The following is a 22,090-nucleotide window of genomic DNA, read 5'->3' on the forward strand; positions in this document are numbered from 1 at the left end:
GGTTATAGGTAACTATCACTCAAATTTAGTGCCTTTTAAACTGGTATTGTTTTGAAGCAGTTTTATTATACCAACACTTATTTTAAGCGCATAGTTAAAAAACCAGTTTTTGTTAGATCAGGTAAATTATTTCTACACACAAAAATGCTTTTTAAAACCTATTAAAATATGCGTCTCAATTTCCTGAGAATTTTGGGTATAAAACTATCTTAGTAAAATTTTAATATACAGGGACTTTACTTTGACACAAAAATTATAAAATGTCATTTTTGATCAAATCGTTTCTGGAAAAGCGATTTTGTTTTCTCTGATTATAGACTCCATAAGCGTCGGGGAACAAAAAGAATTAGATGGTCTCGAGGCTGCCGTTTGCGCGCACATTTTCCACGTAAAACATGTTTTTCGTTAAAACACAACAGTGGATCGTCAAAAAACCCTCAGGCCTAAGATTAAGCTTATAAAATTAGCACTTATGTCGAATTTGAGTATGATTCACTCTAGAATAAATAAGCAGATCGTTTAAATAAAATAAAAACAACCTTTGATGTTGTATAGCAGCATACACATGTATACTGCTATACAACTTCTCCTTTTATAAGTACATACTTCTATATTAAAAGTTGCACGATTGGCTAAAATATATATGTGGCATTTGACAATGAAGTAATACACTTTGAGAAATACTGTGATAAAAGTATGTTTTATTGGTGGTAAAAATAGACTAAAAGAACTCTACTGCTATGAAATAACGCATCTTTTTATATTTCCCAAGTTGTACTAGATCTATACTTTGAATTAAATGAATACTACTCGTTAGGATTGTCTTCAGTTAACGTTGTCACATATCAGTGGATCGGGAGTACAGCTATTCTAATAAATACTTAGTGTTACGATACACTTATTTGTAAGATTTTGTGCAACGGTTACTGGTTTATTTCATCATTTGATGTTGCATGATCTGCATTGACCTAAATTTTAAGCTCTGATACAAAAGACCCTGAAACCTTACTATATGTCAATATTAGCTGTTTCGGCCTCAAAACAAAAATAAAGGGGGGGGGGGGGGTTGATAACTTAAATGATAGACAGGTCAAATTAAAAGTTATTACGCTGATACACTTTCGCTATTCCGTTATGTATTTTATTTTACGTTAGATTGAACGGGAGTAAAGGGCAAATAATTTGGTAATAACGCATTCACACGTACTTAAAATTACAGCAGAGTCGATACCGGCCTAAAAATTAATTGTCTCGTACGTGCTCGCTAGACGTATTGCGTGTGTAGATCTTTTGAGTAAATCGGCAATGCATGGTACTAATAGATTTGTGGTTGTAAAAGAAATAAGTTTTAATATTCTTGTCTCGGTTCGAATTTCTGTCATATAAAAAAAGAAAGATAAATACATATTTTGAGTAGCTTTTCATTTTTTTTAAAAAAAAAAACAAATATATAAGAATCATGCAGTTTCCAATCATTCATTCGGCTATTTTTTTAGTCGCTGCACAATGCATTTTAGCCGCTCCAACCGGCACTACACTCAATATGACGATCTCTTTAGACGGCCTAGCTCCTCAATTTTCCCCTGTATTTCCCAACATTAACGTTTCACTGTCTCACAGCATTCCCTTTTATAACAATGGTCCGTTAGATACAAATAACACGCTATCCAATGTCACACTCGATTTGAGTAACTACCCAGTTGCGTGGAGCAAACCCGATGTCAACCATCCCGAGGTAAAAGCCGTAATCAAACAAATCAATTGGCACCTTGTACCAGACTACGTTCCAAAAACGATGCTTGATTACGACCTGGATCAGACTCATTACGATGAAGAAAAGGATGATACCTGCTGGTGGACTTCTACCAACTGTGTTAAACCGAAGCTCACTTACTTACCACAGGATTATTACACCTGCCCTACCAAAGGAGATTGGGGTCTTTCGTACGACGATGGTCCATTGAATATGCGAACTGAATATGATGGCGAAGATTTTGAGATGGAAAATAGGTTTGCGGAGCCTAGGCTTTACAACTTTTTAGCCAAAGAAAATGTTACCAGTACACTTTTTGTAAGTTTTAATATATATTTTTAATGTGAATTATAACTAAGCCTTTTTTATAAAAAAAAAAGTATATCGGATCCAATGTATTAACTTACCCAGATGCAGCAAGACGGGCACTTTTTAACGGACATACGCTATGCTCACATACATGGTCTCATCCAGCCATGACAACACAAACGAATGAGCAAGTAGTGGCTGAACTGTATTGGACACTTAAAGTTATTAAAGAAGCAACGGGGGTCACACCCAAATGCTGGAGACCACCTCAGGGCGATGTAGATGATCGTATTCGATCTATTGCGTGGCAGATGGGTATGAGCACCGTGATTTGGGATAGAGACACAGAAGATTGGGCAATGCCTGCATTGGGCAGTGGGTACTACCCTCCTGCTATGGTTGATGCACTATTCGAGAAATGGATTGAGGAGGAAGAGAAAAACTTGACAAGCAGTGGTATCATGGTACTGGAACACGAATTAAATCATGCTACAATCAGTATGACGGAAAAATGGATACCGATCCTAAAGAAAACATTTAATGTGGTCTCTGCTTTAACATGCAATGGCGTCTTTCAACCCTATTGGGAAACAGATTTCAAATACCCTAACATTTATAACTTGAGTTCTACTGAAGAAACAAATTCTACTACTACTAAGGTCACACAATAGCCAAAAAAAAAAAACTTTTTTTATTACATGCCAATAAAAAAAAAAATGCAAACAAATAACTTTTTCTAAACGTCAAAATGCACCCATTCATCCATCAGCGTATCTACTTCTAATTCTTCGTTCGTTTGATCGCCTGGTCTCATGGAAGCGGTAGAAGACGCCCTCAGTCTACCAGAGGAAGGACTTCCACTCGGACTCGAATTCAAGGAAGCTGTTGATTTCTGTTTGGAGATGGGTGAGTGTAATTTAGGTGCGTCCTTGGCTAACTTTTGTCCGTCAGCAAATAAGTTCTCAAACAACTCTCTGCCTAGACTCTTTTGACGATCAGCTGCAGATTTCACCAGCTTGAAGCTGTTCGTAAATCCATGATCAAACAGCATTTCTAAGGATTCGTTCGTAAGTACAACCATACGGAATGAAGGTAAAGTGATATCCACTATGTCTGCTAATAAAGCGTTTTGGAGCTGCTTTATACGTCCATGGAAGGATTCGCCGTCGGCTGTCATGGTTAAATCTGCCAATCGATGTGTCAGTGTAGCTTCATCGGGTTGATCTCCCTTTGCAATGTCCGACTGCTCGCAACTGTGTACAACCAGACTTGTGACAGCATCCCAAGCAATATCCGTATCTTTCAGTATACTCAATAACCAGTAAAGTTCCTTACTCATGTTGATGATATCGTTGCTTCTTAAAATTCCGTCTCTATCCTCATCATAAAGATTAAAAAACCAATCCATATGCGACATCAAGTCCTATATGAACGTTGGTTAATTGTGTTTCCGTGTGATGAGTTTTTTTTTTTTTTTTTTTTTCTCACCCCGTGTAAAATTTCGCTCATGCCCAGCACAGCGTGTTGAAAATCTACCAGGTGATCAGGAGCGTCCGCGATAAAGACGTTATAGAGGCGATCTAAAAAGCTGTTACGGACGTCTCTAGCGGCGTGTTCGTCTGGAGAGTCATTAACAGGGACTTTTCTTGCCCAAGATGTCATGGAAGCTAGCATACTGCCAAAAGTCTCTCTATCCATCTTTGATTCTGGTTTACCACCCACTTCGTGATTAGCATAATAGAGTGCGGCAAAGAATTTGTCGTAGAGGATACCGATTTCTTCCTTGTTAAAAGTAGCCATGTCGTCCAAATGCCTAATGACGGTCCGTTTTGTAAAGGATTCGATGCCGGCACCGACTTTTAACTGGTTTTGACTACGTAGTTCTATCACCAGTTCTTCAGTCACAAGAGAAAACTCTCGGTACTATTTGTATATATTAGATTGGTTGTGTGATATAGGGAGAAGGGGGGTGAATATCTTACCGCAGTCAACATGACTTCATTGAATTTCTATATAATGAGGGAGAGGTTAATTTCAATCGGTCTATTAAAGGACAGAGTGCTTACTGTTAATTTTGTATGCCGGCCGTTATCTTCCAGTTGACCGATATAGTGAAAGAAATTCTTCAAAATATCTAAAAAGGCACCATCGTCTCTTGTCTGCAAAAGCTCTTCGCCATTTATCTTTAGTATTGCCAATCTATACTTGGATGAAATTAATATTCGTATGTTTAACAAATAACAAACAAAACACCAGTTTACCCAATTTGAAATAAAATCCTTGGGCCTTCCATAAATAGAATATCCAGCACACGTACAGCAAATTCCAAGGGCATTGAGTTAATATACAAACTGAGAAACCAAGGGAGACAAGCGACAGAGAGCTCGACATTGGTCTTTTTGAAATGGGACCATAAAAGTGGCATAGTCTTTTCTACAAGCTGCTCAAATGTGATCTGATCCAATAAGGCGCCATACATGTTGGTACTGTAATAACCGGGACACATGCGGTCGACGAGAATATGCAGGATCCAAAAGGCCTGCTCTTCAGTCGTGTAAATTAAGAGGGCTGATACTACAATATTCATGGCTTGACAATAGCCTAATTCAGGATTCTTCCAAGCGTAAGCGGTGAGCACACGTCTTAGACGATTAATGCCTTCTGTGCTCTGATAGCCTGGGTATTCAGGAAGCGATCTGAGTTTCAGGATAAGTTTGATGTGTATTTATGATGCATGGTGTTTTATTACCTGTTTAAATCTTTCTCAATCTCTTCGGTGGATAAGGAAGCTTGATCTTTGTACTTCTCGAGTATTTCATGGTATACGCCTGGATTAGCAAAACGCAGGTACATGGCACCTGAGGCAGCTTCCCATATTTCACCTCTTAATGAGTTGGGTAAGCCCACCCGAACAAGTTTTCCAAAGGTGGGTAATTTTACCATGGTCAAGTTCCGACCGTTCTCTTGAAAGTATAACTTCCAAAGTTTTGTCTTGCTTTTATCTTTAGATCGCTTTGAATTCTCAGGATATCCATAGTCCATACCTAACCCACCGACATGGATTTTGGTGTCTACAAGACTATCCGTTTTAAATAACTGTTCCGATTCGCAAGTTGCCATAAATGGTTTGACTCTTTTAAAGGTAGGTACTTGTTTTAGTAACAAGCTTTTTAAAGTTTCACAGAACTGATCGCCGTCGATTTTTTCAGCCTGAGGAATATGTTAAAAAATTGAGGATGTGAGCACACACACACACACATACACACACACACACACACACACATACTTACGTGTAACAAGAATTCGTGTTCCATTTTGTGACATGTTGTTACAACAACACCGGATGTATAAGCGCCACTGTTCATTCTCTCTACGCGCTTGATGGTATATAATGGAAGCACTGCTTTACAAACGGGTAAATGTTGTTGGGGTGCTGGTAATCTTTCTTGAGACTCAAAAGCTAAAAAATTCTGGGACAAATACACTCTTCCGAGTAAATTGACTTGACCTGGAGGCACTTGTGGATAAAATTTATTATCACGATCTGGACAAGCGTCTTTGGAATAAGTAGCGTCCATGCCTTTGATCAAGTTTTCGGTGGCGGGTAGTCTAAATCGAGCGTGATAAGCTTGGTCTCGCTTCCGAGCAGCCAAGTCGTGTTTTAGAGGACTCACAAGTTGATGATGAGAACGTGAGTCAGTGATTTTCGAAGTCTCTTGTAAGCTACGTTGATGAATGATTTCGGAGGCTATAAAGTCGGCATCGTTGGATTGACCAGGTGCTTCACCACCGGCATTTTTCAGCCATTTTTGCATCGCTTGACCGGTGAGTTGGATTAACAAGTCATATACTTCGTCTCTTTTAAACATGTTGGAAAGCGGGTACTATTATGTACATCATTTAGAAAGAAAAAACCTTTTTTAAATATAAAAATTTAATTACCTCTTCTTTATCCTTGGTAATAATCCTTAAACTATCATCAAATATACCCTTTGACTTTTCCTTTTTCAACTCTTGAATGTCCTTTAATTCAATCAATATCTTTGTCTCTGCGCCAAGTAAAAATGAATGGAATCCAATGTAATTCTCACTCATGTATAACCATCCCTGTCTGCCCTTGTAAGCACAAGAATAGTCTATGAATGGATGATAGTTTAGGACACAATAAAAATTGGATGGAAATTTTAATGACTTACAGCTGACAAAGCGTTCTGAATGCGGTATATCAAAGATCTGACGAAATGTTCTTGAAGCATTTCTTACGTTTTCATCCGACGATAGTTCATCCGACCCATATTCGATAGCGGTGACAATCATGTGTATTTTTTCTGCCACCCATTTCTCTTTTTCGAACGGATTATCGATCGTATCTAATTCGGGCATGATATTTTTTTCAATCCAAAACCAAGCGGCATCTATGGCTTTATCTGATTCAGCTACAGCCACTTGAAGGCACATCGTGTTGACGTCTCGTTGGAACAGGATACGATAAGGTGGTAATTTGGTATCAAACCTGTAATATCGTCATGTCAGATACAAAAAAAAAAAAAAATGCATAGAAATATAGACACAACTTACACGCTGGCAATGGTGCTGAATAAACTTTTGAATATGGGGTTTCCCGGTGAAGAAGACTTCTGCAAGAGAAAGTTGTCCTTTTGTAACACAGTGGACCAAAAAGGTGTCAGTGTAATGTCAATGGGTGTTGGTAATGTAAACACCTTTTTTTTTCAATCGATTAGTTAAAAAGTGTGTGCGGACGTCTTTTTATTTACTTCTTCTGTATATTACTTTACATTTTGTGGGACACCAGCTGTAGACGCATGATATTCAGTCATTTTGGTTATATTTCGTTTATTTTTGTGTGTGAATGGCTGTTAACACCGAGTTATAGTGATGGGGAAAGGGAAAAAATACGAAGTAGTAAAAGAGGAACAAACACAAAAAAAAAAATCGGATTACAAAATAGTATGGCCAATCAGAGTGCGTTTGTATGTTTACTATTCTCTTTTATCAGTTCATGCTACTTAGACACCGCACTCATGCGAATTACTCAATGATGTTGACGTATAAGCGGCTATACATGCATTTTATTTAACACTGTAGAGAATTATGCAATGCCCCGTCATATCAAGTTTTATCAGCTGATAAATTTTGTGGCTCTCTTTATTCCAATTCTCAATCAAAAAGCTTAATCCGAATTCGGTTTTTTTTTTTCTCGGGAAATTGCTACCCACGCCTGATTTTTTTTATAAGCCAGTAGAAACTATAATCGACTTATGCTTAATGCTTAAATTGCGTGTTTTTTTTGTGCTGGGTGCTCATTAGATTAACAAAATAACATACAGATCCATGCAGTAAACATATGTGCCGTTGGTTCACCACAGTTGAGTACGGACCACAAAATATTGTAAACTATTAACGTATGTCTACATTTTAAACATGTCGGAGTTACATGGTAGCACTTCCTTTTTGGAAAAGCGTATAATGTTTGTTAGAAAGTAAATAGACGTTTGGGATATTAAATTCAAAAAGAGATAACCCCAAATCATTGTTAAAAATTTAATCAAACATCATCGTAAATCCCGCTATACATTGATCAACTCTAAAGGATTTTGTTTTCAGAGTACAGACAACAGCGTCGGTGTCCAAAAAAAATGTGAAAACTGGCAACAGCAAGTAGAAAAGGTAACGCCATTCCCTTCCCTCAGCTAAAGCACCGAAACACACACCCCCTTCCTTTTTTTTTTTTTTTTTTTTATTCGTAATGACCACCCCACTGATGAATGATGACTTGAATAACTCACCTCGGTCTCGACCTTCTTCTATCCGAAGAGTTCGTAGAGGCAGGGTAAATACACAAAAAAAAAGAGTAAAAGGGATGCATTGTCATGGCTTTGACTAATGAAACCAATAAAGGAAAACTCTATTATCAGCAGTGCACCTAATTCACGACCTTCATCTCGTCCTTCATCTCGACCAGTTTCACCCACTGGAAGTAACTACATGAATAATACGGAATCTAACCCACTTGATGAACAAGTGATACCCACTGCCATTGTAATCAAAAACATTCCGTTTTCCGTCAAGAAGGATGCACTTTTGAGTAAGCTTGTAAGTAAAATAGTGTGTGTGTGTGTGTGTTTATATGCAAAGTGTGATATTTTGACAATAATTATAGACTTCTTTGGATGTACCTGCAGCCTATGCGTTCAATTATCATTTTGATAATGGGGTGTTCCGTGGACTAGCCTTTGCCAATTATCGAACGGCAGAAGAAACAGAAATAGTGGTTAATACCATTAATGGGCTCGAAATTGGTGGCCGTAAATTACGTGTCGAATACAAAAAGATGTTGCCTACTGCCAGCAATAGTAGCAATTTATCCGAATACATCAATAAAAGGGAGATCATACCCCATCCTTCCTCATCAACCTCTTCTCAGCCTAGTTCTCCCTTGATCAGTAGTGCAAGTACGAGTGAGCGTAGATTAACGAGTAACCCTGACGAAGGTAATATATATATATATATATATATATATGCATAAAAGATGAAGGATACTAGATACTAAAAGGTGCAATGACATAGATACGCTTGATTTAAATGATCCTGCTGTCTTGGAATTATACAGCTTTCTTTTACTGTTCCGTGGAGACCCCAATGCCAATGAGATTGCCTTACCAAAGACACTTTCTGCCAAGGAGCGCAGAGATGCTCATTTGATTGCCGATCGACTTGGATTGGCACATTATTCGGATGGATTTGGGTCCGAGCGCCAAGTTTTGATTGAAAAAAGAGGCACCACTCCTGCACCCATTGTCCGACTTCAACATAAGAATTCAAGAGGCACACTCCGCTCCTCGCCTAGTCGTGATCGTTTGAATGCCAATACCAACAATTCTGGTGATAACAAGAGAGATTCTTATCGAAAGTCCATGATGTAACTACAAACATAACAATGAAAAAATTTAATCTGTACTAATAAGAACAAAATAGGAGTACGAGTACTACTGCTGAACTTGCTACTGCCTCTAATACGATTCATCCTATTCGTCAACCTCGAGGTCCTGAACCTGGAAAGAACTTTGCTTCTCGTCAAAATAACATAGGAGATGCATTGTCTGAAGCTTTAGCTCGTCAACATATAACTCATGTGGGTGCTTAAACATTTAAGCCAATTTAAAATAAAATCTCAGTTGATGATTATAAAAAACACGTTTTAATTTGACCTCATTTTTATTTTTTTTTCCTTTTTCTTTATCAACATTATAAAAAAAACATAAAAATCATGTCTTGGGATTCACAACTTTCACCACAAGAAGCAAAGTATTTCCTTCAATTATTTCAGTCTGTGAGTAAAACACAAGAAGGCATTGTCACTGGCAATGAAGCCGTACGCTTCTTTGCTACTTCGGGTGTACCCAACGAAATATTATCAGAGGTATTGTGTAAAGAAATGTACAAGAAAAACAAATCACATATTGAAAAGATACAACACTAGATTTGGGAAGCTGCTGATCGTGACAAGGTGGGATACCTCACTCCAGAAACTTTCTCCATTGCTTTAAAGCTAATTGCCTGTGCCCAGCATGGCAAAGAAGCTTCTGAGCCCGTCTTGGCTACAGGTAAACAAATAAGAGTCAGAGAGCCCTTAATTCGAAAAGCTAAAAATATAACAACAAATAGTGGTTCCTCTTCCTCAATTCGACGGAGTAGCTCCTAGTCCTATTAGCACACCTTTACTATCAGCACCTTCCCTCAACAACAATGCATCTCTTATCACAGCAGCCGAACGCGAGAAATATGCAAATATCTTTAAAGTACATCAACCAGTCAACGGCGTATTGGATGCCAATACAGCCAAAAGTGTCTTTTTAAAGTCGAAATTACCCATGGACACTCTAAGTCAAATCTGGTAAGTTTAGAGATATTTTTATATACACATGTATTAAGTTTTTAAACCTGTGAACAAAAAAATATATATAAAAGGTACTTGGCCGATGTCCGCCAATCAGGATCGTTAAACCAAAGTGAATTTATTATTGCCATGCACTATATTGCCAAGTTAATGGATGGAACACTTTCTAGCTTGCCAGATAAATTACCGCCAGCTGTCTTTCAATCTGCCAATGGTAACACAACACAACAATCGCCGCTTGTGCGTAATATGACGATCAATTCACCTGCTATGGGCTTCCGTCAACCTCCTCCTTCTCATCATATGATGACCCCACCGCAACGTGCAAGAACAATTGATTCATTGGGTAATTTGGCCTTTGGTGCCGCTGCTAATGAACCCGCAGTACAACAATGGGATGTCTCTGCACGTGAGAGACAACAATTTGGTGCCTACTTTGATAAGATTGATGCCAATCATGTTGGTTTAATCCAAGGCAAAGAGGCAGTTGAATTCTTCAAGAATTCGAGATTACCCGAAACTGAATTGGCACATATCTGGGATTTAGCAGACATTCAACAACGAGGTGCTTTATCAAGAGACGAGTTTGCCGTGGCCATGTATTTAATTCATAAAAGATTGGCAGGAGAACAATTACCTCAGACTTTACCAAAGACGTTGATTCCACCCAGTCATACTCCATTACAGTCCCCATTTACAAATGTCGTGTCTAGTCCATCTATGTATCACTCTACTGCCTCACCTGCTGTGACTCAACGGTCACTCCCGGATCATGACCTGTTGGGCGATTTTGGCAATGATGGTGTAGCTCATGAAACCAACCAAGTGAATTTACTATCTAATCAAGTATCTTCCTTATCGATGCACAAGACGGATGTACAACAACAAAAGAGTTCAGCAGAAGATACCTTGGAGCAACTGATCAAACAGCGTAAGGATTTGGAGGCACAAATGGCTAGTTTACGTATGGCGCATGAGGCAGCAGTCAAGGATTTGAACGAGATTCAAGAGACTGTACGACGTGAAGAAGGAGAATGGGACCAAGTTCGAAGTGAATATGATGCATCCCAACAAGAGTTAACCGCAATCCAGAACGAGATTGCACAGACGCAACAAACGTTAGAGAATGGACGTGCCGAAACCGAAAGTCTTCGACGACGCGTGCATGAGATTGGAGAAGAAACAAAGAAGGCACAATCTGAATTAGAGAATTTAAGGTCCCAAAACAAGCAGACAAACATGATGTTGGATATCAATCGACGTCAGGTCACTGCAGCAGAACAAGATCGATCATTAGCAAAACGTAACTTAGAAGATTATAAAGTGGCTGCTAATTTAACTGGTGATGGTGGGGAAGAAGAGAAACAGGAAGGTTCAATTTTCACAAGTGGAGATAGTCCTGTTGAACCTACTACTGTATCCACACCCGCGCTTCAAAACCTATTTGGTGATTCACCTTCCATTGGACATGCTTCTCCGTTCAATGAGTTTCAAGCCGAGGCAAATAAAAATGCCACACCCGCTTTTGATGATGCATTTTCTCCTGCTGCTGGTCCCTCTGTCAGTGACAATGACTTTGATGCAATCTTTGGTAATATCAGTAGTCCCGCTTCTACCAATCAAACTCCAGTTCATGCATTTGACCCATGGGTTGCTACAACTCCTACTACACAAGTAAGCACACCGGGTAGTAAAACTTCCCGTGGACCTCCTCCCCCTCCTCCACCTCAAAGCAGACATCATCGACAAACGTCTGAAGTGAGCTCAATTGCGTCTGTAGTGTCCACACCTTCCGGAGCTAAAAAGCAACGTGCCCCTCCTCCACCTCCACCTGTCGGATTATTCTCACCCACCTTGAGTACACCCCAAATCAATGAGCAGGATGATAGTGAAGAAGATGATTTCGAGGCCGCATTTTCAGGAAAATTACCAGAGGCTAAAATTGTGACCAAGACCAGTGACGATGATGATGAATTTGCGGACTTTGACGATGCATTTAGTTCATTTGATACCGTGAAACCTGCTGCCCCCGCTGCACCTACAACAGCCCAAGCCGAAACAAGTGCAACCAAGTCAGCGGCTCCTGCGGTAGATAATTGGCCATCTAACTTTGGTGGATTTAATTTCGCAAGTGATGATAATTTAGCCAGTAAACCATCGCCTACAGCTGCTGCTGCTGCTGCTCCTACAGCAACAAAGGATGATGATTGGGATTCGATCTTTGGTACGGCTTCCAGCACACCCACTGCAAAGGCACCTGTGGCAGAAACCACCTCGGATGGATTCGATGATGCGTTCTCCAGCTTCGGGGATGATTTCGGAAAGCAATCCGTGGTGAGTACACCTACAACAGCCAAGGTTTCAGTGCCTGTAAAGACAACACAGCCACAAAAATCCATGTCAGTAGGATCCATTGGTATTGTGGGAGATAAAATCGAAGAGTTGGTCAAGATTGGATTCAACGAAAAGGAAGCAAAAGATGCTTTAAACCGATATGACCAAGATTTGGAGAAAGCTACTAATTTCTTGCTTGATCAATCTTCCAAAGCTTAAACTTGTGTGTAAATGATAATATTAATAAAATTAAAAAAAAAACAATAGTTTTTTTTGTGCGTTTAACTGCTAAAGAAAAGGATGCGTTATAGCTTAAAATTGGTACACTTTAGTGACATGCAATTGATCTTATGCATCATTGCAAGTGTCAATTACGTGCATTTACACACGGTTGAGAATCTCCATTTCTTTAAATATCGATACGATATGTCCGTTTATGTTGATGTTGAGTGCTTAACTTCAATAAGCATTAAATTTTTGAGGTTAATATCCCTCGGTAAAGTGGGGATCATTCCCATTGTTTAATGCTCTTAAACCGAATTGAACCTGTATGTAAGACTAAATTCAGGCGGCCTTGGTGTAGGCTCCAATTATAAAAGAAGTATGGATAAATATTGGGATATCTATACCAAAAACTGGAAGAGTAGGTGAATATAACAATTATGTAAAGTACATTTTCAGTCATCATCCGAGGTGAGTTATAATGACGGGTTTTAAGGGCAATGAAGCTTTTGTATGCCAAAAGTGCAAAAGGCTGTGAGAAAGCTAACGGGGAAGGCTACTGGATTTCATGCTAGGTACGATAGCTGAACTTTGTAAGCCTCAAATAATTAGTAAGATTAACATTGAACGTGAATGCAGCATTGTCTTATTAACTACGAAAGTTAAGATTTCATTTCATGTAACACAGCAGATAACACTAATTCAGTAATACATGACGACAGCATAATTCTTTGTACCTCCTTCCTCCCTCATTTGGATTTATAATCCAAAATGATTATAAATCCAAAACTTTGTTTTGCATAAAATCGGAAGTTAAAATAAAGCTGACTTGTATATAAACGCCCTCGCGTCTTGGGCAGTTTCTTTTTTATACATATAATATTAAATAAAAAAAATGTCACTTCCTCGTAAAGCACTCATCGCTGTTACCAGTTACAATGAACCCTTCTATGCTGACGGCGCCAAAACTGGATTGTTCTATACTGAAGCACTTCATCCCTATGAAGCACTCGTCAAGGCAGGATTCCAAGTGGACTTGGCATCTGAAACAGGTAGCTATGGTATGGACGAACATTCCACCACCTCTGATTTTCTCAACGAACACGATCAAAAGGTGTATGATGATCCAAACCACCCATTTAACGTGGCCTTAAACAAGAACCTTCATAAAGCCAGCGATTTAAACCCCAAGGACTATGGCTTATTCTTCGCCTCTGCAGGCCACGCTACACTTTATGACTATCCAAAGGCCCGCGGACTTCAATCAATTGCTGAGGATATCTACGCGCGCGGAGGTATTGTATCAGCAGTGTGTCATGGACCTGCTATTTTACCTGGTATCAAGGACACTAAGACTGGTAAATCCATCATTGATGGTAAGGATGTCACAGGATTCACGGATGAAGGCGAAGTAGTCATGGGTATTTTGGATAAGATTAAGGGAGATAAGGTGCCTACGATTGAATCTGCTGCTGCTTCTGTCAATGCCAAATATCATTCTCCTCCTACACCATTTGCAGATTATAGTTTGACAGACGGTAGGGTTGTAACAGGTGCTAATCCAGCGAGCGCACACTCGACTGCAGCAAAAGCTATTGATGCGTTTGATAAAGTTAAATAATAAAGAAATCGCGTCATAACAATAAGATTGGGGATACTTTTTTTGTTTGTTATTGCATTGTTGAAAGGGGGTTTCAATGGATTATTTCTTCTTTTTTTCTTATTCCAATATAAAACCCTGCTTTTTTTTATGTTTGCAATAGTAAAAAAAAAAAGAAAGAGAGAGTGGAATCATTTAAAATTAATTTACTTTGGCGGAAAGTGAATTAAGGCGTCTTGACATTAAAACGTTTATTGCTAGGAGTCAAAAAAAAACTTTTTGATCGATCGCACGATATGGACGTATCCGTTTGTTTTCCCACGTAAAATGCCACTTCTCCAAAGGTACTTTTCCATTGTAAACTCGTGGAATTAGACCAATAAAAAGAAATTAAAGTTCTGAAACTTTAAAAATGTATGGAATACCTAAAGAACGTTTAAGAATTCAACCAAGGGAGTACTTCTCTTTCCTTAAACACTTCAATAGAAGCGGTCTTCTATTCTGTAATTGTACTAGTGACATATAATAATATAGGTACATGATAATCATCGGCTTATTTAGCGCTAGTCCTAATATCGTTGACTTTGGGGGGAGTATTGTATAAGCGCAATGCCAAAAAAGGAAAAAAGGGGAGACGCGCTTTGTACCTACATAATGCATGCGGTACATAAAGGTAGAGTGGATCACATCGTAGCCCAGAAAGATATGTCTTATGAGCCACACATCCCTGAATCTATCTTGGAAACAAATTCCTCGTGCATGGACATAATATAGATTGACCAATTGGCACAATCAAACAGGATATGTTTCCCAGTCAGCGGAAAGATAAATCCATCATAAAATGTAGTGCATATATGAAAGTATTGTTTGGGCGTATCTATTGTCCTTCTGAGCAAATCAGCTGTATATTGTTCTAGACTTTCTCGAATCACAAATAATCACCATCACTATAATGTAAATGCCACCGACAATTGGAATTAGTGATAGGCTTTCGTTATTAAGCGCGTATGTTTCATTTTCTTGCTTTTCAAAATGTTGTCATTGATTTACATAATATGGTTTGTTTACTATTCAAATTAAGCATTGATAAAAAAATGCTAAGGCAAGCCTTTGATATTCAGCTTATTTTGCGATTTATATTATCATATCTCGTAAACAAAGTCATTACTCTTTTTGGTTCATCATTTTAGCAAATGAAAAAAAAAAGCAATGATTTTTTCCGCAGTGACGTTTTAAAGCTATTTCTAATTTTAGCTGTGCTGTAGTAGGCAACTAATTGCGCTCGCTGATAATCGAAGTATGCAAGCTATGATTCCTACACATATAATATACATGATACATACTACATTTCTATTTCGTACTCACAGAGAGAGAGAGAAAATTACACCCCTTCATGTATTATAATGTAGCATCTAATCAAGATACTCTGTTAAATGGTTAGACTGTAACGTCTGTCTTTATATGCCATCTGTATGTGTTGTTATATGTCTATCGGGGTTCTACTATTGCACTGAATTAAGGAGATTTAAGTGGGATCCCTAATTTTTTTTAAAGCAGTAATGTAATCATATAGCTGTTCTGAGAAAATGGCAAATTTTTGACTTTTTTTCGGACTCCTCCCATTCAAGTGGTAAAGCTGCAAGGTCCATCCCCCTATTTTACTAATTTTGGTCCGCCATCAGACCTGATTATGTTATTTATATAAATTGCCGCTTTTAAATTGAATCCTCGATGCATATCTTCATTTCTTTACTTTTTTTTTCACTTCTTTAAACAAAATAGATCAAATGTATTATAATCCTGTAACTTCTTTATCGTATAAATCCATACTAGATTTCACCATTGATGGTCGACCTAGTGTTGATGTATGTAAGATATAAATAAAAATATACGCTAATAATCTGAACTAAAGCAGCCACTCTTTCATAGGATATACATGGCTTATTTTTTACGCTAATGTCTCAAATTACATTTTCGACAAATAGATACATGTTTCGTAATTATGCCAACACATTCACATCAGAACAGGCCATTTCGGAGATTGGTGCACTAAATATCACATCCGCTGCTGCTGCTCGGGCATCTTTAGCCACAGCCCAGAAAATGGAAAGAGATATGTCTAAAGCACTGATTCAGCAATTTCTTTGGACTCGATTAATTGAAAACGCGGTGGAACCCGGCAATCGCACCTATCGTGATAAGGGACTGTATCGTTTGAAATCAAAGGGTCTATGTGTACTACAAGATTTCTGCATTAAATCCAATATAATAGAATTGCTGGTTCAATTTAAAAATTGTGTAGAAATAGCCTCTACGGAACCCATGTTCCTGATCCATGTGGAAAGAACTGAGGAAAATGACCGCATGAACACTAAAAGGAAGTACATCACAAGTTTATTCGCCATTATGATTGCAAGTTTACCTCTTCGCAAGGATAGTAACAGCAGTAACACGGCTTCTACTCCTCCTCCTCCTGCTAAAAAACCAAATCATCCATCTCTGATACAAAGACCATCCGCCTACAGTCATTTGGATTATAAAAGCCAGTATAGTAGTAGCAGAAGAATACCAGCACAATATGACATGTATTCCGCCTCTTCAGAAAACGGATTGTCAAGGCATGCCTCGATAAGTTCCGCTGACTCTGGAATGACCTTTTCAAGTACGTCATCTCGTGAAGCCATTTCGATAACGGATTACTTTCCTCATATCAAAATCTTGCCAAATGATCTACTTGTGCATGCAAACCCTCTCCAAACAACAACAACAAGCAACTCATTATTTCAACAACAAAAGGCACTACTTCAAAACCTAAGTCCATCCTCTGCAAACAAATTTAAAATGCGCTCAGTATTTCCATCCTTGTTGTGCTGCGACTGGTTGGTTGGTTTTTGTACTGTAGCATCAAATGATGAGGCTGAAAGCATAATGACGGAATTTCTAAACCTGGGCTGGATCACCTTCTACGATGAAAAACATCGCAACAATCAACAGGTCGAGGCATCCAAGTCTATTGCATTAAGAGTCACCGGATCTGGCATGAAAGTAGTAATTGATGTTTCTTTAGAGCAGTACGCCGACTTTCAGCAGAAACATCAAAAAGAGATGTATAACAGTAGTTTAAATAATAAGCGGTATTCTATGGCGCCATCCTTGGCCTCAAGTAACCATACAATGTCTACAGCTGCAAGCTCAATTATTTCCAATTTTGAAGATATGTCCTTTACGTCACGCTCGCCTCCATCTATTTATCAGGCGACATACGCAACAACGGTCCATTCTGAGAAAAATAATGACTCGTTTACTCCTATTTACAACGCTTCTCATCAACAGCAAACATATGAAGAAGACGTAGGCTACTTTGATACTAAGCAAACAAGCAAAATGCAGTGTGTTGACTCATCCGTATCCGCTTACGTTAGTAATTCTCCGCCCCTAACCCCAAATTCATTCAATCAGACTAGTGAAAATAATAGGGAAACCAACCATATCAAACTCAAAGCCGTTTTGAAAGATACCCAACTTCACGCACTTTTCCGAAATTTTCTCAACAATAATTTTTGCAGTGAAAATCTGGACTTTTGGAAGGACCACAATTACTTGAGGCGTCATTGCCATGATGATCCGGCGATATTGATCACAATGTCTGTTGAAAAGCAGCAACAGCTTTTACAGGAAGCCTATATTCTTTGGACTACTTACCTTAGCCCAGGATCAGCTCGGGAGCTTAATATTGATCATATGCTACGGGAAGACATGGCAGAGGAAATTGCTGAAATGGTCACTTTGGTCAGTACCAGTAACGGAAACAACGTTACGCCCAAGGTGATCTTTTCTGGAAATTCGGCATATGAATGTCTCATCACCATCTTGAACTGGTTTGACAGAGCCAACGATCAAGTTTGCAAGCTATTGGCAGCCGACTCGATACCTAAATTTGTCCGCACGGTAGAATACAAACGGGCTACAATGTCACAATTCCGTACACAAGATACTATTAGTAAGGCTAGCTTAACCAGTAGTGATTTTGATAACTTTCCTCCTCCTCCTCAAAGAAAGCTTAAGGAGACAATGTATTCGTAATACAAAATGTGTACATTTTATTTCCCACTCAATAAGAAAAAAAGTAATAATTCCATACATCAATCTATAAATAATAATAATCCCCTTTTCTATCTTGCGATGTTACGTATTTGTATAATTGTTCTTTTTTTTCCGCCTTTCTTTGCTTAATATAATAATATGATGCATTATTTTACTATCCACTTTTACGATTAAGACAAATTGCGTTTCTAATTTTGTTGCCGCTTCCCCTACACTAGACCCCAACCCCTATTTTCTCTATTTTAGCTAATATCACACGGCTAATATTCTTTTTTTTTTCTTTTTTTTTTGAATAAATATTCTTAATTTAATAGAATTTGCATATTAGGGGGTCTCCCTTCTCCCCCATTTAACAATGGGGCAATACTTAGACCCGTAGGATCCCTTTTATTTTTAAAATGATTTATGTGATCCCCGCTTTCCCAAGTCTCCTGACCTTGGCTATAATACCACGTTGGTACTTGCATCTAGGAAACACTTACCCCTCTTCTTTTGCTCCTAGTCTTTTTTGAAAAAATCCAACTTTTTTGTTTTGACCTTTTTACAAAAACAAGTTAAATTCGCATTACTTAATGTTAGGCACGATTACTTTAACATTTGAATTTTGCCTTCGAGAGACTCCCTATCTTTCACTTCGTATGCAAAGACAATACTATGCGAAGATCGGAAAATCCCTTTTTTCTTTTTTAGGCATAATGCTAAATACCTCTTTCTTTTAAGAAAAGCGACTCTCCAAACTTCAAAAGCTACATTTTGAAGAATGAGGTTAAACGATTAAAGAAATTTTACAAGAAGTAGATTTTGGTTTAGTTATTAAGTAGATGTTTCATTAATAAAAGTTTTTGGTCGTTATCCTTTTTCTCTCTCTTTTCTTTATGCATACTATAACTGCAACAAACACGTTTTATAACAGGATATCCTTAGATACCTCAGTCTACTAAAAAAATCGAATTTTACTAATTTAGAGAATAAAGTTTCATGCAATTTTTTTATTCTTTGGTACGATACCTGGCTTTTGATCTCAATTTTATAATCCGGAGTTTATGTTATTCTCCTGCACTAAGCAACCTGTTACCACTAACTATTTGACCCGTCTTAAGGTTCATTGATACTTATAAATAGATAGTACCTTACCTTTAGCTAGTGTCTTTGTAAGAGTCTACAGCTTACAAAACGAAACAAAACAAATCTCAGAGTAGAAATTTATTTTATTTATATAAATGCATAGAAATGCGAGGATTTCCAAGGGATTTTTAGATATTTCTTTTTAGTGTCACTACATGATACAAGTAAAGCATTTGACGGTATAATTTTTGTCATGCACATTGTCAAATCTGGGAAAAAATGTTTCGTATTATGTACGACGACTACTTAAAAGTAAATGTACTCGTTCATTAGCTTATATGTACTAATAATTGTCAATAGGTAAAATACGTCAAATATTCTATCGATTTTACAGTGAGGGTTAAATGCGTAATAAAAGGTTGTGTTAAATTTTACCAAATTATTTGTACTTATAAACTAGCTATATATAAATGTGTGTCATTCTATGTTTTTCTTTCAACTTATCCATTCAGAAAAATAAAAATAGATAAATTTTCAAGCATATACATTTATGTAGACCATTCGCAATGAATCGACTTTGCAAGCAACATTGTTTTCCTTAAAGAATTATGTTATTTTTATTATCTGCATACATTCATACCAACGTGAAGTTGTCTATAAAAATTATAACGGGTGCTTTGATATGCCCCGATACTGGATGAAGACAAAGAAAATAAATAAATTAAACGTTGGAATCCATATTTCCATTTTTTTTTTTTTGAAAAAGAAAAATACGCTCATAATAAAATTGATGCATTACATTACGTTTGTTTATCATGTTGATACAAAATAGCAAAAAATAGAAAGAGCATAATTATAAATGTTTGCATAATTATCGAAAATCTTACGTAGCAGACATGCTTACCCTGCTTTTCTAGGCTACCTATGAATTTTTTATATATTCAGTTTATTTTTCAGACAATTTCAGTTATTTGTATCTTTACTTCATTTGCTTCACACAAAAAAGTCTTGTCTTTATTTTTTACAAGGGACCCATAAATATGCTCATCATTGACATTAATACATTTTATCTCATGACTTAATCTTTCTTTTTCTATGGTTTTTAGATTTTCCTGGGGGGGGGGAGGATCCACTGCTACTATCCTATGTTTCCCTGACGGTCTTTTTGCTTCACCTTATTTTATAAAAAAAGTTTTCCATTTTTCATTTCTACAGACTTTACCTTAAATTTTTTTCCTAAAAAAAGGTTCCAAAATAAGGGCAGAAAATGCATAAAGCGGGACACTATCCAAAACAAAAATAAACAGCATTGAATACATACAAACGGAGGTTAGTTTCTTAGAAGAAATGAACAGTAATCTTGCAAAATAAACGTACGAACGGCGGGACTCGAACCCGCAATCTTCGGTTTAGGAGACCGATGCGTTAATCCATTACGCCACGCCCGCTTCAAATTTCGGTTGGAATTAGTCCTTTTACATAAACACTAATTTAAAAAAATTGCAAGTCACGTGATAATCACGTGTAAAATCCCATTTTCGGGATTTTTTTGAAGGGTAAAACGCATTGTGTTACTGAAGTTAAGCCAAAAAATTACTTAAGAGTTCCACCAAATGTACAGTATATATTTCTCGATAGGTTTATCCATTGGTACAAAAAGACAGTACAAACAGACGTTAAGAATCGAATACCGAAGTAATTGTAAATGTGCTAAAATTTCATTTCAATTTTCCCACCAAAAAGCAATCCATCTTGATTATCTTTCATGTCTTATAGTACACAGAAAAAAGCTTCTTAAACTATCATTTTAAACTGTTACAAAGAAAAAAGGCACTGTTGTAACGTCCACTTTGATCTTTTTATAAAAAAAATTACTCTTCGACAACACAATAGTCTTTAAATTATGAAAATAATAGGAGTCCATCCCAAGACCTAAAACTATGATGAAAATCAATACAATGACTATAATATTGACAATGATGAGCGTGACGACAGCGAAGAAGATTTTGATGCTGATAATGACTTTGATCATTCCAACAAACCCCTGTATATGGGAAATATGTTACTCATATAAGTTGGTAGAAAATGATTTTATGCTACGAGAAAACTTTCGGCAATTTTGATATTTCTGAGTCAAATGACAGCGAGGAAGATAGTTAATTTAAAAGTAAAACATGGAAGAAAGTTTTTCAATGGTTTAATTAATCGAATTTAAATGCTTTTATAATTCCATCTCGACTGTGCTGCAGGAAATAATTTTTTGTCTTCATTGGATTTTTTTTCTTAAGCAAGTATCTATTGTCGATAGTATTTATCTCAAGTTGGACGAATTTCCTCTTGTGAATTTCCATCCAAAAATTTATAAGTGGTGGTCAATTTAGTGGCAACGTGTCGCACTCAGCTCATAATCGGCTTTCGTAAATAGTATCTCAATATGAGTCACGTTTGTCACTATGTATACAGCCCTATAATAAAAACACACTACTATTGTTACTATGAGGCTAATCAGTTCGTGAGTGTGTATCATTAAATTATAAAAAATCATGTCAATAATAAAGGTTAACGGAAATACCAATCGTTTTGTTTCATTTTTTCCCTTCCTTTGTTTAAAATCCTCGAGATATCCCATCTTAGCTTTTAATTGATACACAATTAAGTTCAAAAATGAGGCAGGAGTAATACTACAATTGCAATCATTGAAAAGAGGGGCTTGAATGCACTTGATCAGGAGTAAATTGCAGATCGATGAGTGTTCAATCGAACTATTTATTTTTTTGATATTCTC

The 22,090-nt window shown here is 37.4% G+C and overlaps 7 protein-coding genes and 1 non-coding gene across 8 annotated transcripts; 5 read left to right on the forward strand and 3 right to left on the reverse strand.

Annotated features, from left to right (window-relative positions):
- Positions 1 to 1,543: 1,543 nt before the first annotated feature.
- On the forward strand, positions 1,544 to 2,733 carry EV154DRAFT_417565 (uncharacterized protein; the record flags this gene model as incomplete). The annotated part of the gene is made up of 2 exons (XM_051595796.1): positions 1,544 to 2,071; positions 2,134 to 2,733. The coding sequence occupies 2 exons, from the start codon at positions 1,544 to 1,546 to the stop codon at positions 2,731 to 2,733; spliced, it is 1,128 nt and encodes a 375-aa protein (XP_051459429.1).
- Positions 2,721 to 5,300, reverse strand: EV154DRAFT_163953 (rab-GTPase-TBC domain-containing protein). The gene is made up of 6 exons (XM_051594174.1): positions 4,812 to 5,300; positions 4,324 to 4,758; positions 4,129 to 4,261; positions 4,045 to 4,071; positions 3,551 to 3,985; positions 2,721 to 3,485 (listed from the first exon to the last, which is right to left on the reverse strand). The coding sequence occupies exons 1-6, from the start codon at positions 5,180 to 5,182 to the stop codon at positions 2,799 to 2,801; spliced, it is 2,088 nt and encodes a 695-aa protein (XP_051459430.1). The 5' UTR covers positions 5,183 to 5,300; the 3' UTR covers positions 2,721 to 2,798.
- On the reverse strand, positions 4,941 to 7,176 carry EV154DRAFT_163921 (uncharacterized protein). Its single transcript, XM_051594173.1, has 5 exons — positions 6,859 to 7,176; positions 6,641 to 6,783; positions 6,259 to 6,575; positions 6,005 to 6,198; positions 4,941 to 5,946 (listed from the first exon to the last, which is right to left on the reverse strand). Exons 1-5 carry the CDS (start codon positions 6,898 to 6,900, stop codon positions 5,233 to 5,235), a joined length of 1,410 nt encoding a protein of 469 aa, XP_051459431.1. The 5' UTR covers positions 6,901 to 7,176; the 3' UTR covers positions 4,941 to 5,232.
- Positions 7,177 to 7,802: 626 nt separating this feature from the next.
- EV154DRAFT_503005 (uncharacterized protein) lies at positions 7,803 to 9,275 on the forward strand. The gene is made up of 4 exons (XM_051600855.1): positions 7,803 to 8,176; positions 8,244 to 8,574; positions 8,651 to 9,002; positions 9,059 to 9,275. Exons 1-4 carry the CDS (start codon positions 7,967 to 7,969, stop codon positions 9,225 to 9,227), a joined length of 1,062 nt encoding a protein of 353 aa, XP_051459432.1. The 5' UTR covers positions 7,803 to 7,966; the 3' UTR covers positions 9,228 to 9,275.
- Positions 9,276 to 9,323: 48 nt separating this feature from the next.
- On the forward strand, positions 9,324 to 12,612 carry EV154DRAFT_440444 (uncharacterized protein). The gene is made up of 4 exons (XM_051596924.1): positions 9,324 to 9,503; positions 9,564 to 9,687; positions 9,749 to 9,977; positions 10,052 to 12,612. The coding sequence occupies exons 1-4, from the start codon at positions 9,351 to 9,353 to the stop codon at positions 12,531 to 12,533; spliced, it is 2,988 nt and encodes a 995-aa protein (XP_051459433.1). The 5' UTR covers positions 9,324 to 9,350; the 3' UTR covers positions 12,534 to 12,612.
- An 805-nt stretch (positions 12,613 to 13,417) lies between these two features.
- On the forward strand, positions 13,418 to 14,212 carry EV154DRAFT_503008 (class I glutamine amidotransferase-like protein). Its single transcript, XM_051600856.1, has one exon. The coding sequence runs from the start codon at positions 13,432 to 13,434 to the stop codon at positions 14,155 to 14,157; it is 726 nt and encodes a 241-aa protein (XP_051459434.1). The 5' UTR covers positions 13,418 to 13,431; the 3' UTR covers positions 14,158 to 14,212.
- A 1,711-nt stretch (positions 14,213 to 15,923) lies between these two features.
- On the forward strand, positions 15,924 to 18,247 carry EV154DRAFT_461598 (regulator of G protein signaling domain-containing protein; the record flags this gene model as incomplete). The annotated part of the gene is made up of 4 exons (XM_051597557.1): positions 15,924 to 16,001; positions 16,066 to 16,748; positions 16,908 to 17,207; positions 17,328 to 18,247. The coding sequence occupies 4 exons, from the start codon at positions 15,924 to 15,926 to the stop codon at positions 18,217 to 18,219; spliced, it is 1,953 nt and encodes a 650-aa protein (XP_051459435.1). The 3' UTR covers positions 18,220 to 18,247.
- A 2,432-nt stretch (positions 18,248 to 20,679) lies between these two features.
- EV154DRAFT_t43 lies at positions 20,680 to 20,753 on the reverse strand. Its single transcript has one exon. It is a non-coding gene; the product is annotated as a tRNA-Arg (tRNA).
- Between the last annotated feature and the right edge of the window lie 1,337 nt (positions 20,754 to 22,090).

The sequence above is a fragment of the Mucor mucedo genome (genome assembly GCF_025094135.1).
Source record: "Mucor mucedo strain NRRL 3635 chromosome Unknown EV154scaffold_28, whole genome shotgun sequence".
NCBI lineage: Eukaryota > Fungi > Mucoromycota > Mucoromycetes > Mucorales > Mucoraceae > Mucor > Mucor mucedo.

What these genes read in the sequence shown, in the direction of transcription:
- EV154DRAFT_503005 (XM_051600855.1), top strand. Translation starts at nt 7,967, where the DNA reads ATGAAACCAATAAAGGAAAACTCTATTATCAGCAGTGCACCTAATTCA. An exon ending in ATGCACTTTTGAGTAAGCTT is followed by an intron (nt 8,177 to 8,243) that starts GTAAGTAAAATA and finishes CAATAATTATAG; the next exon opens with ACTTCTTTGGATGTACCTGC. An exon ending in AACGAGTAACCCTGACGAAG is followed by an intron (nt 8,575 to 8,650) that starts GTAATATATATA and finishes GCAATGACATAG; the next exon opens with ATACGCTTGATTTAAATGAT.
- EV154DRAFT_503008 (XM_051600856.1), top strand. Translation starts at nt 13,432, where the DNA reads ATGTCACTTCCTCGTAAAGCACTCATCGCTGTTACCAGTTACAATGAA.
- EV154DRAFT_440444 (XM_051596924.1), top strand. Translation starts at nt 9,351, where the DNA reads ATGTCTTGGGATTCACAACTTTCACCACAAGAAGCAAAGTATTTCCTT. An exon ending in CCAACGAAATATTATCAGAG is followed by an intron (nt 9,504 to 9,563) that starts GTATTGTGTAAA and finishes ATACAACACTAG; the next exon opens with ATTTGGGAAGCTGCTGATCG. An exon ending in GACACTCTAAGTCAAATCTG is followed by an intron (nt 9,978 to 10,051) that starts GTAAGTTTAGAG and finishes TATATATAAAAG; the next exon opens with GTACTTGGCCGATGTCCGCC.
- EV154DRAFT_163921 (XM_051594173.1), bottom strand. Translation starts at nt 6,900, where the DNA reads ATGACTGAATATCATGCGTCTACAGCTGGTGTCCCACAAAAT. An exon ending in CAGCTGGTGTCCCACAAAAT is followed by an intron (nt 6,784 to 6,858) that starts GTAAAGTAATAT and finishes TGAAAAAAAAAG; the next exon opens with GTGTTTACATTACCAACACC. An exon ending in TTACCAAGGATAAAGAAGAG is followed by an intron (nt 5,947 to 6,004) that starts GTAATTAAATTT and finishes TGTACATAATAG; the next exon opens with TACCCGCTTTCCAACATGTT.
- EV154DRAFT_163953 (XM_051594174.1), bottom strand. Translation starts at nt 5,182, where the DNA reads ATGGCAACTTGCGAATCGGAACAGTTATTTAAAACGGATAGTCTTGTA. An exon ending in AGGATTTTATTTCAAATTGG is followed by an intron (nt 4,262 to 4,323) that starts GTAAACTGGTGT and finishes ATCCAAGTATAG; the next exon opens with ATTGGCAATACTAAAGATAA. An exon ending in GCCGGCATACAAAATTAACA is followed by an intron (nt 4,072 to 4,128) that starts GTAAGCACTCTG and finishes CTCATTATATAG; the next exon opens with AAATTCAATGAAGTCATGTT.